The following is a 12397-nucleotide window of genomic DNA, read 5'->3' as shown; positions in this document are numbered from 1 at the left end:
AGTTTACCCTCCTGTATCAGGTCATGAGCCTTGCGCTTGTGTTTTTCGGGAAGGTGCTGTATAAGAGCCTCAAGTTCGTCGTAGTGTGCTCTGTCATAGCGCAAGTAGCGCTTGTGTATTTGCAATGCGCCACATGTTTGCAGCTTGGGAGGCGGTGCGTTTGCCAGACGCGTCTAGAAGTTTCGATTCCTTGTCTGGCGGTGGGGCTTCTCCTGAGGACTGGGAGTTAGCCCGCTTTCTAGCTGTGGAGACAACTAGGGAATCTAAGGGAGCAGGGCCCTTAATGTATGCAGGGTCTGTGGGTGCCGCCTTGTACTTTTTCTCTATTCTAGGGTTTAGTACCCTGGCCCTGACAGGGTCTTTGAACACCTCTGCAGCATGCTTGGTGACACCCTTAAGCATGGGCAAAATAGACGTGGATTTGTCCTGAATGTCAAATGTGTCCAGTAGGAAGTCGTCTTCCACTGGTTCGCTGTGCATGTCCACCCCATGGTAGTGTGCTGCTCTCTGCACTAGGTGATGAAACCCTAAGGAGTCCTCTGGAGGAGACGGCCTGGATGGGTATAGGTCGTCCTGAGGCATATCAGGTATGTCAGGGTTGTGGTAGTCTTCCCATGGGTCTGGGGTCCCCGGTGGAGTGGGGTCCATTGGGGCGTCAGCCGGGTCATTATCCGGGTCCCCGTCATCTGGATCTGGGGACGGGGTCGGGGAGTAATGAGGTAAAGGTGGCGGAGACCTGGGAGGGGGAGGGGGTGGAGGAAGTGGAGGAGGCAGAGGAGGAGGTAGTGGGGAGGGCACTCTGAGGGGAGAAGTGGCAGAGTCCTTCCGTTTGGGTGGTGGAGGAGGAGCCGGAGTGTCAAGGCGTCTTTTCTTGATAATTAAAGTCAATAGCCCAGTCTTTGGATCTTTAGATAGAGTCTTTTGCAAAGGGTCTGGTGTAAACAGAGCCAGTGGCGTCGAATCGTCCGCTGGCGCAGATGATTTCGGAGCAGAGGGCTTCGATGGTTTCTGTGCGCCATGCTTTTTTGGGGCATCTCGGCACCGAGAGTCCAGGCTTCGGCACCGGTGGCTTCGGAGTCGAGCTGGGTATTACTTTCTTCGGTGCCGGATGCCGTTTTTCGGCACCAGGCGTCGGCTGGCTCGAGCCCGAGCTGCCGTGAGACTTTTGAGGCTTCGACACCGGGCCCGAAGGTGGGGTGATAGAAGCTTTGTGCTTGGTTTTACCCGGGCCTGCAGGCGAGGGTGTAACCTGAGTCTCTTTGGTTTTGGGTGCGGGGGTGGGAGGGGGTACAGTACTCACGACCCGTTGCGCCGGTGTGATGTCCTCCAAGTCGGAGTCGTCGGCCTCGGAAGCGCTGAAGACGTCGTCCTCCTGCTCGGTGTGTAGTTGCCCCGAAGCTTCGGCGCCGTCTCCGAAGATGTCCGGTGGAGCTGCGGACGATGAGTGCGCCATGGTGCGTCGAGCTCTTCGATCTCGGATGGTCTTCTTTGATCGAAAAGACTTACAGGCAGGGCAGTCTCTGGCCTCGTGTTCTGGAGAGAGGCAAAGGTTACACACCTGATGGAGGTCGGTGTGGGGAAATTTAGACCCACATTTTGGGCACTTTTTGAACGGAGTCCTTTCCATCGGCCGGGACCGGAGTCGAGGAGGGCCCGAAGGCCGGTGCCGATGTACGGGATGGAGAAAAGTGCCGCTTCGAGAGATGAAGATGATGATGAAGAAACTCGAAGAAACGAGGATTTTCCGTCGAGGCTGGAACCGTAGGAGTTCGAAGCCGGAGCACGAAGTATCACATCCGAGCCCGATGGCGGAAAAAAACAATCTGAGGATGGAGCCGAAGCCCATGCGCAGTACGGACCGAAGGAGGAGTCACCGAACTCGTGACTTCCAAAGACTGTCCAAAGAACAAAAACAAACTGCAAACATCCGGGCCCAACACCAGATGGCGATCTATGCTAAGTGTACAATCTGCAGCTCATATGCCTCGAACAGTATATTTTAATACCTATTGTTGGTTCTAAAATAAAACAAGCATATATTTTTTATATATAAACCATTGGCCTAGAGTTCAGTTATTTAGTGTGCGAGACCATTTGCTGGCTGAGTGTGTGCAAAAAATGCTTTACACTGTCCTCTGGTACTGTCTTACTGCTCAACCAAGCTACCACTTTAGAGAGTAAGGTTATATCTAACTTTAGCCTCTGCCAAACCTCCGTGGACTGTGAACCGTATATACAGAACCACTTTCTCACACCCCCGAGAGGGAGAGCAGTGGAAAGGGGCAGAGTTCCACTTACATTTCATGTGCTTTTTCTTTAACTTGCACAATGACTTTGATTGAGACGAAGCCGGGCCTCTGGAATGACTCCTGTAATTTCTGGATCTGCAACGGGACCGAACTTTTGACTTGGACCAGTTTCATTGTGGAGTCTTTTGGTGCTTGAAATATAGTGTTTCACTTTGTGGTCTTGTATGGTTTTCTGGTTTATCAACACTCAATCACTGCAGGTCTTAAGAGTTATGAATCAACCCCAGGCAAACCTGATGAGATCTGTCCCAGACATGAGTTTACAAAACGGTTTAATACCTTTCATTTTGGTGACATTTCTCTTGCACTCTGAACATTTTGTAAAGAGGTAAAATTCTCAGGGACGAGTGCTAGCTCCAGAACTGCATCTGGGGGTGCAGAATAAACAGAACTGAGGTGAGTGTCCAGATCTGGTCTGTCACCTGCGGAATATTTAAACGGTGAGGCATCCGCAGGTGAAGTCTTTCAGAAAGATAATACTTGAATACGGAGAGTCTGGGTTTGGGCTTAAGTTTGAAGCGGAGCTACAGACAAAGCACCTTAATGGCATCAAGGATCAATTTACAGTCAGATGGATCAAGGCAGGCTTTCAACCCACCAGACTGAGTTATGTGGGTCCCAGGAAACTTCAGTCCCAGGTACAACGCGTCTTCAAAGCTTTGCCGTTGTGTTCAGCAAGAGCGGAAAAACTAAGTGGGGCAACATTATAGTAGGCAATAGAGTTGCTGTGACCAATCAGAATGGACAGTTGGTTTGCAAAAACGAAATAACAGACTCCAGTGCACGCGTGAAATTAGGTTTGGTCACAAAATGTTTTTGCTTTTTACTACAGTGCTTGCCAAGCTATGTGAACTGCGGCATTTCAGACCAAATTAAAGTTTAGGAAAAACAAAAAGAAAGATGCTGACAGTTGCCATTTGTAAATTAGAATACTGGTTCTACATTAGAGTTGGTAAAATGAATACCTCTTATTTTCAATAGTATACACAGCACTTCTGAACAGAGAGAGACTGGCATTTGCTGAGAACATGCTAATGGCAAAGTTCGCACTGAATTTGTTTTTATCTGCAATATGTATCTATATTGTTCATTTGGATCTGCCATGGCGCGAGTATCAGTACGGGAAAAAATAAGTGTTGATCAGGCTAAGGAGGTTTTCACAGGCCTAAGCTTATGGAAATTTGCTTTAAATGGCTGGTCTTGGATGGAGTCGGCCAAACTAGGGAGATGTATAGGCATTTCAACTGGCAAGCTAAGCTTAGGACTTAACTGCAATATGGAGTATGTGGTTTTTCATTTGGAGAGTTAGCAGGTGACATCACGCCACCATTGATTATAATTAGGCTCAATTTGTTGAAGAGTCTACATGCTATGGGCATGTAGTCCATCAGCCTAGACCAGAGGCCTGTAGCAGCAGCTACATCACTGCTTTTTGCAGAAGTGGTGGGATTTTGTTTATTGGTATTTATGTGTCACAACTGGTACAAACTTTCTGAAACATGCTGATGTGGCTACAAAATGTAATCTGCATTCAGTGTTAAATATTCTTAAAATTCATTGGGCCATGCTTTTACATTTGTCCCCCCAAAACAAAGGGGGGGAATAAAAATTGCTGAAAATTGTATACAAATGTGATGATAATTGGAGAAAATGTTAAATATATTTTCTACCTAAAAGTGTTTAATGTTCCGATATCAATAACATGGTTTTGTCTCCTTGGCAATGATATTTTTTTTTATGCGTAACTGGAAATGTAAGAATTCGTATATTAAAAACATTGCACCAAAGCTTGGCCTTTGTACTGTCATTCCAAAATCCCAGAAAAAATTATTTTAGACCAAAATACAATGTCTGGCCTAATCACAAACCATCATACAACAGAACGCATATGAGCCTTTAAAAGCTTTTTGCTGCAATACTGACTCATGCACTACCGACATGGTCTACCTGATGCTGTGGAGATAGCATTAAAAACAAGCATTGGCATAGCCAATAGGTCTCGCCTTTGGGACCTTATAAGTGTTTAGCCATGCAACAGTTGCATAACTAAACACTTATAAGGTCCCAAAAGCGAGACCTATTGGCTATGCCAAAGCTTGTTTTAACTGCTGCAATCTATTGAAGCCTCACGGAGAACATCAAAGCGGCCGCGAAAGTGATCGCGATCAAACATCAAAAGCGAAAGTAATCGCGGGAAAGCGCGACGCGCCCGCCCACGCACCTGCACTGTAGGTCTAGGCTGGCCTGGTAGTACTTTTTGGAGCTCTCACAAAATGTCTCGCCAGACCAGCGCACGCGCTGGGTCAGGCGAGACCTAAAAAGCAATGCCTACTTAAGCCAATTACTTAAAGCCACTAGTAATGACTAAAAGTGATTTAGGGATATATATATATAGTTTTTTTGTGATATGCAGGCAGTATAGTGAGGCTAATTTCAATGTCAAAGGCAATGTTATGCTTTTCAATGTAGATTACTATTCTACTTTTTTGTATTTTGTTATTTTTTTTAAAAATAAGATAAGCTGAAATAGGCATTTACTCAACCATGAGAAAATGGCCTTTCCTCATGGTTGAGGAAAGGCCACAACTATGAAGTCCAGCTGGTGATGTTTTCCTTCAAAGGGTAGACTAAAGAAGAGCTGGTTCCCCATGCAATTATGTTTGGAATTTATTGTGCTTACAATTAACACCTGAAGCCAGTCTTGGACAGAACCCCAAGTATCTGGTTATACTATGATGTTGAGTTACTGCTTCTAGAGCATTGTCTGGCCTATGGTTTGAGAACCCTGTTTATTGTCTGAGTTGAAGGATTGTGTTGCTGCTCTTTACTGAATTCTGGTGATTTCTAGTGTTTTCTACCAGGATTTTCAGTTCACCTAAAGATCTTTAATAGAATTGTTCTGAATTGGATTGGTTGAATTAGCTCTGCTATTATAACCACATTTAAACTTCTTTTGTTTTAAAACCAATGCATTTTATATGTTCCTTGATTTAATGATTTTTATTAATCAGTTATCAAGAAACTAGTCCGGCATGATTAAGCGGGAGCAAGTCATCCCCTTCCCCATCAATCTGTATCCAAAGGTGCACCATACTCCGGCACAGAATTAGGGTCAGCCAAAAAGAAACTAGAGCTTCTCTTGCAATACGGTAGATGCAGGCTTTATGACAAATGCCTGTGCCTTTGTAATTTAGTAGCGTGGCATGGTCAAACTGGAGCGGATGTTGGTTCGGGGACTGATATAGGTAAGGGTACTGGATCATCACCCAGCTGCAGTAACATCAGTACTGGTGTCACGGCAGCAGAGACCTATGTGGATCTTGGGGCCAGATTGGAAGTCTGTAGCAGTCTCAGTACGGGCTTTGTAACCTGTCTCGAGGGGACAGACATTGCTGTAAGCAGTTAGCATACTAGAAGCTCCTGTGGTTCCGTAGGTCCCCAAAGTGCTCCAGAGGAAGCAAGAAAAGCATAGAATATTTACTGCACTGCCGCTTTGAAAGCCTACATCTGTTGCGGGGTCAAGAACTTCCTGGGAAACCTAGGGCACGTCTGAACCAATCAAGGAATCATTTCTAAGGCAGGCAACCTTGAGAGCAATCAACTTATTTCTTGACGCCCTCATGCCTTCTCTTTTGAGTCAGAGTGGCAGGAGGGGTAGAGTCTCACTTTGCTTGCTTATGCTTTGAACTGGAGTTACCAGAAGATTTTGAGGGGGAAGTGGAACAGCAATGGGAATGGTCCGTGACTGGAATTGAGCCCATAACTTGGAGCAACATTGGCGCAGCACACAAATTATTGTGTTTAGCAACATACACAGTCACATTGTGGCCTTGAATCGCCTTCGGGTGCATTAGGGCATATTTGTGATCGGAGATGGGGCACCAAAGGCACATCTTGTGTGGGTCTGTGACAGACATCTGCTACCGACAATCAATTTTCAGTGCAGATATCTTCCCTAAAACACAGTTCAAAAGAAGGAACGAATGTCAGTGTGGATCAGTGCAGTGCATAGGGGTCGCGATTTTAAAAGACCCCCTTTGTCACTTATTTGAAAGCATGGAATCAAAACATGCTGCAATAAACAGAGGATTGTAAGGTGGGAGCTCTGCTATAAGAGCCTAAAAATTTTACCATTGAAAAATCACTCCACAAATGTTGGAGGGATAGGTGTGGATGCGTAGGCTCCAAAACAAGGCGGGAGCGAGAGCACCTGCGGATACAAGGTGCAGAATCAGAAAAGGCCCAATGGAAATGCACAAAATCAGGAATTAAATAAGCAGTGCACCATCACTCAGTGATTTTCGAATGGTAAATTTGAGGCTCTTGCCTCCCCCCCCCGTCTTTATAATGATCGTAATGTAAAATTCAACACTAAGGCCAATTTATCTTTTATCCCTAGGGACCAGCCCCTTCCCCCTGTCCTGATGGAAGACCCCGCTATAGGGGATACATTAACCTACCAACCAGGGATCGAAACATCAACATCAGCCAGTTCGATAAACAGCGATCCATCACTGTGTCAATGTAAAAAATCATGGCTATTTAATGTTTTGGTATATTGCAAATTTGTTGGGTTTTAGACCGAAGCCCGTGTTTTTTGTAAATAATATATGTGTGTGATTTACACGTCCTACTCACCTTTCTATCCTCACTTCAAACACATCACCCCCCCCCCCCCAAATCCCCCGTCTCCCCTCTCTACTCTAGGGGCACTTTTGAATACAATTAAATAATACCATTAACGTATATACGCCCAGTGTGAATAAATAACACTGTCAACCAAAATATGAGTTTTTGAATAATTGCCTTTGATTAAAATACTTTGTGTGTTTACTTATTGATTACTGGGACCATTGTTCCTATGTACTACAATGTGAAAAGGAGTCACAAATATCGACAAGCAGGCCCTCAAGATCATCAGCACAAGCTTTTCTGGGAAAAAAGCAGTGTATGGCTTTTGCACGGAGAGAACCTGTGGCTCAATTACACAACAGCTGAAGTGATTTTGACAAAGTAGACAGTTTTTAGTGCCAGAAGACAGAGCAAACAGCTGTGCATCGCCTCGAAGGGAGAACACATCAGAAAATTCAGCACCAAATTATGCTCCCACTGTGGCATCGCAAACTGCTTAAGAGGGAACACACGTTTTAAACTTTTAATGAGCTGAATCACCACAGGTGATTTAAACAAGGACAGTTGGGTTTGGTAAACACAAAGGCTGAAAGTACTGAAAAATAAACTTTAATAGCGCCCACCGCAAGGACTTGCTGAGACAAAAGACATTAAATAAAATATCCAACAGCATGGCTTGCAAATTGTCGGTCTGTGGACTTCATACCAGGATACACATTTTGTGCCAGCAACTGGTGTAAATAATTCTTTGTGGAAGGATGCCTAGAAGCCAAAACGACATCCACAACTGCCGTAAACTGCAGCAGCTTAATCTCCATGCATGGAAGTGGAGATTTCGCAGGTTCAGGTGAAGAACCGTGCCCTTCTGCAACAGTAGATCCTCCTGAATTGGTAGCTTGCTCGGAGAGCACACACATTTGGTGGAAGTATAGACTACCACACTACTAGCACAATCCAGGAACACTAGGATGACTTGAGCCCGGTTGTTCATGATTTTTTTCAGAACTCTGGCAAGGAAGAGAGCTGTAAAAGGCATACAGAAAGTCCCATGTTCTACCGCATTCGAAATGCATCTCTTAGGGAAGACCTCCGCTACAGCATCAACGTGAAAACGTTTAGACACTGCACATTCTCAGCGGTGGTGGAAAGATCAAGACAGGGTTCAGAAGTCTCCCTGTGCCACTTCAGATGCAATTGCCACTGTGATGCATCCGTCACATCTGGATGGGGAAGGGAGAGGGGTCAGACACTGGTCAGGTTGAAGTCAAGGAGCCACCACTGCAGACCTTGTGCAGAACAACACTTGTTTGGGGATGGCCTTGAGAGCAGGAATGAGTACACGCCCTTGATTTGGAGAGGGATTTGCGCAAGGTCCTTGACTTCGTTCGATGTTCTGAAACGTAGAGCTTCGCATCACTGCCCCAAACAGACTTCAGGTGCATGAGGGAACACGTATCGTAGAGCCTACACACCACATGTGGGTCCTTTACCAACATCAGTTTTCAACAGTCATGACATGGAAATCTGGAGCCAATAATAGCCCCAACTGTTTAATTGTCTGAACCCTGTAGTTTTAGACCGGGACAGCATTCCCTAACACATTTGATTTCAATTTGAAACAGTCTTCAAAACTCAACAAAAAGGGAGCGGAGCTCTGTATCCACATTCCATGGTGCAGAAAGGAACGGATGTTAGCACACAGGGGTGGTACTTTGGTACTTATATGCGGCTCTGTTCTGCTATGAAAAATTTTACACAGATGTACTTCTTGCCCACAGCTAGAGGATTGGGCTCCCAGGAATACAGCATGACTGAAGCTGCTCCCCTTGTCAGGGGCCGAACCCAGGGCTTGCTGGGAATCAGACCCCCAGGGTGCCCATCTCTCCAAAGGCATTGGGACACTTGTGAGCATATCCAGCCAGTATCCATTTCATCTTCATCATTTTAACATATTCATGTCAATTACACAGCATAGCGCCTGCACCAAATGAAACCTTCATGGCCCTTGTGATGCCCTGCTGTGCTACAGACGCTGCACACTTTCTGCATCAGGACTGGACATGCCCCTATGCAGTCCTTCTGGTACGAGATTGGACACAGCTAGGGATATTACTGGCTCCCGATTTTCATGCTATGAAAAACCTCCTTATACAGTCTGGTACCTGGGAAATATTATAAGGGTGAGGAATCTGCTTGTTGAAGCATCCATCAGAACTAACTATCAGAATATCACTTACCTCCTCTTTTCTTTCCGATACAGTCAAGTCAATACAAACTGGCTCTTCTGGAAGTCTGAAGGATAAGATGGCATTCTTCTCTTTAACCTCTGATCTCACTTGCCTAAATAAACATTTGCACAACACTATCAGACTGGTTGGATTGAAAATAAGTGCGTTATCTTACAAAAGTGCTTTTAATGATCACTCAGAACAAATGCAGAATCCCAGAGGCAACTGTACACAGATTTCAGGGACTTTTGTAATTGAATGGCTTTTCCCATATAAACACAAACTTACAGACAGAATGGAAAGATAAGGCAATGAGGACACTGACTTTAAACAACCATTCAGGAGAAACTGATAGACGATTTTGACCTGATTAAGCAATGAAGGTTGTATTGCACTATTGGCCGACAAAGCATCTTCATCATCGGAGTATCAAGGCCCCACAAAAGAGCCGTACACTTGACATTTGTGGCACTGTCTCTTTGAAGAAATTATGACAAAATCTTTTCTAAAACAATTACAGAGGGTGTATTCACCATAATTCGGTTAGGTGCTTTCACAAACATCGCATTTCAGGTCATTTACTTTTTCATCAAGTGGGAATAGGCCGCATATGTTTATGAAGGGCCATTGAGGTGTCTGCTGAGGGCATGCCATCTTCTTGGATGAATGGGAAAAGTAATGGGAAAGGTGGCAGATTCAATGCCACCTCAACAGAGGTATTATGGTGCACATGCATGTTTACATATGCCCTTCCTTGGGGTCTGCTGGGCATGCTCAGACACAGCCAAGGAAATAGAAGTCTTCATTACATTTTCAGTAATTCGAAACCACAAAAGCAAGGTATCATCACAGCATCAGCCAACAGCGACCCCAAGGTGCACAACTCCATCTTGCCAAAGGAGAGTGGGTCTCCATTCTTATATACAACTAAACAGACAAAGTCTGTGTTTCAGATATTAGTTGTAGATATACTTAAATAAGTACCAGTTGGCAGTGACCAGTCTGACTGGGAAAATCCCCTTCTGTGAATAAGCTTTTTCCAATTTCTTTTTCAAAACACTATACAAAGCATTTATAAAAAAATCTTAGTCAGGATTTAAATATCATGGAGGTCAAAACAAACTATTTTAACAAAACCAAAGTCTCACTTTGTGGAGGCACACAAGCTTTCAAAATAGACAACAAAATGCCAAAGGGAGGATTGTAGAAATAAATGAAAATGTCAAGAGGTTAAGAAAATTGAAACATACCATACACTGAGTAACCGGTCATGCACAGCTGCTGACAAAAAATAGAGGCCTGTGATTCCATCGAAGGGCTGACTTTCATTCGGAGGTCGTACTGTTGTGAAGATAAGTGATGTGACGGCCGTCGCATGGCCTGTGAATTGCTATCACAGAAACAAAAATATCTTGAGTTATTAAAACTCTAAATATAACATTTAAACAGTTTTAAGGCTGGAAATACACGTGTACGGCTCCCAGTTTTTACAAATTTTACAGAGAGACCGAAAATTTATTTTTAAAGAAAAATACAGAAGATTGTGCTTCCTGTGAGTGACTAAGCTGTCCATGAATTCCAGGCCAACAGCTGAGGAGACAGACAGCATGGGGAGTTGTTAAACAGGATTAGATTTATTAAATGCAGGCATATGTTAACATATATTTGTATATTTTCCTAATATTCACATGCGGGTGTAGTGTTTTGTATCTGGCTGCTTAATTTGCTCAAATAGGACAGGTATCAGAGGATGTGTAGGTTTATCAGTCAAATGTGGAAATATACAATTTTACAGCTTCATTTAGTGTAAAGAAAACATGGATAAATACCGACAGGATGGCCAAAAAATCAATATGGATAAAGTCATAAAAGCGAGAACCCTAATCAAGAGTACTTGATTCTAGAAGAACATAAATCAATTTAGTGCACGTCCCAGCAACTATTCAACAAATGTGTCATGCAACAGAGTGAAGCAATGCCTTTGCTTTGTAATTTCTCTTTCCACATTATCCGCAAGCATACGTGGTAAAGCAAACGCTGCCTAGGATTCATAAACTGAGATGGGATGATTGAAACACAGGCATCATCAAAATAAAGTAATTTTGATTTGAGATTATAAAAAAAAATTCTGAACAAGGAGTCAAACAAAATTCTACACACTGAAGCAATTCTATGTCAGGACTGGAGGCGAGGATTGTGCCTTCTTTCTTCACTTTAATACTGGCAGCCATTCAAAACAAACAACAAGACTACATTTCCCATGAACCCTAGGAAAACATGTAGTAAAAACAAATGTATGTATGTATTTCATATTTGTAAAGCGCACTGTAACCCTACGGGCATCCTGGCGCTGCAGTAAAACACTATCACCTTGCTTCCTAGCTAGCTAATTGATATGCTAAGCCTGCACTCTAGGGAAAAGCCAGGTTTTAATCTTTCCCATGAACTTCATCAGATCTTGTATCTGTCTTAGCTCAACTGGCAGACTATTCCAAAGACGTGCTGCCGCATAGCTAAGGGCTCTTCCTCCTGATTTAGCTTTCTTAATCCTGGGTATATTAACCAGCCTAGTCGAGGAGGACCGAAGGCTGCGGGTAGGGTTATACCAGTTGAACTTCGATTGCATCGGTATCGGTCCCAACCTATGCAGGGCCTTGAAGACGATACACAGTGATTTGAACTTTATCCTCTGTAATACCGGAAGCCAGTGCAGCTCCGTCAATGCCAGGGATGTGGATGACCGTCTCGGTCTGGCTAGGGCCAGTTTAGCTGCTACCGTCTGGACTCTCTGGAGTCTCCCAATCAGGTATCTAGGGGATTGCAGCAGTAACGCATTACCATAGTCCAGGCGACTCAGAATGACACTCCTTATTACAAGTGCTCGTGCCGGATATGGAAGTAGTGGGAGGATCTTCCGAAGGACCCTAATAAGCGAAAAACTACTTCCCCCACAATTCTGTTGACTTGGCTTTCAAGGTTTAGTTTATCATTAAAACTAACCCAGAGATTGCGTACCGTCGAGACAGGGAGCAGAGGTGTTTATGTGGGCATGGGCCAGAATCCTGAGGGGAGAGAGCAGGGAACTTTGCCTGCTGCACAGCAAAGGATCTCGGTTTTTTCGCAATTAAACTGCAAAGAATTGTTTTTCAGCCAGCGTACTGTTTCTAGCATACAGGCATGAAATTTTTCCAGAGAGAAATGTCAAATGAGAACAGTCCTGGGTGCACC

General features: G+C 44.3%; 1 protein-coding gene and 1 non-coding gene across 2 annotated transcripts in view; both read right to left on the bottom strand.

Moving 5' to 3' along the window:
- The window catches only part of WDR43 (WD repeat domain 43), a 366881-nt gene that overhangs the window by 243917 nt on the left and 110567 nt on the right, over nucleotides 1–12397 (bottom strand). Inside the window, exons 5-6 of the mRNA XM_085610376.1 lie at nucleotides 10420–10559; nucleotides 9179–9281 (exon numbers count right to left, since the gene is read on the bottom strand). Coding sequence (XP_085466502.1) covers nucleotides 9179–9281; nucleotides 10420–10559 — 243 coding nt within the window. The remainder of the gene's footprint in view (nucleotides 1–9178; nucleotides 9282–10419; nucleotides 10560–12397) is intronic.
- Nucleotides 9940–10024, bottom strand: LOC146816530 (small nucleolar RNA SNORD53/SNORD92). The gene has a single exon (XR_014965183.1). It is a non-coding gene; the product is annotated as a small nucleolar RNA SNORD53/SNORD92 (small nucleolar RNA).

The sequence above is a fragment of the Triturus cristatus genome, chromosome 6 (assembly GCF_964204655.1).
Source record: "Triturus cristatus chromosome 6, aTriCri1.1, whole genome shotgun sequence".
Classification (NCBI taxonomy): domain Eukaryota; kingdom Metazoa; phylum Chordata; class Amphibia; order Caudata; family Salamandridae; genus Triturus; species Triturus cristatus.
The sequence above is the reverse complement of the archived record's forward strand: the minus strand, read 5'-3'. Positions and strand labels throughout refer to the sequence as shown.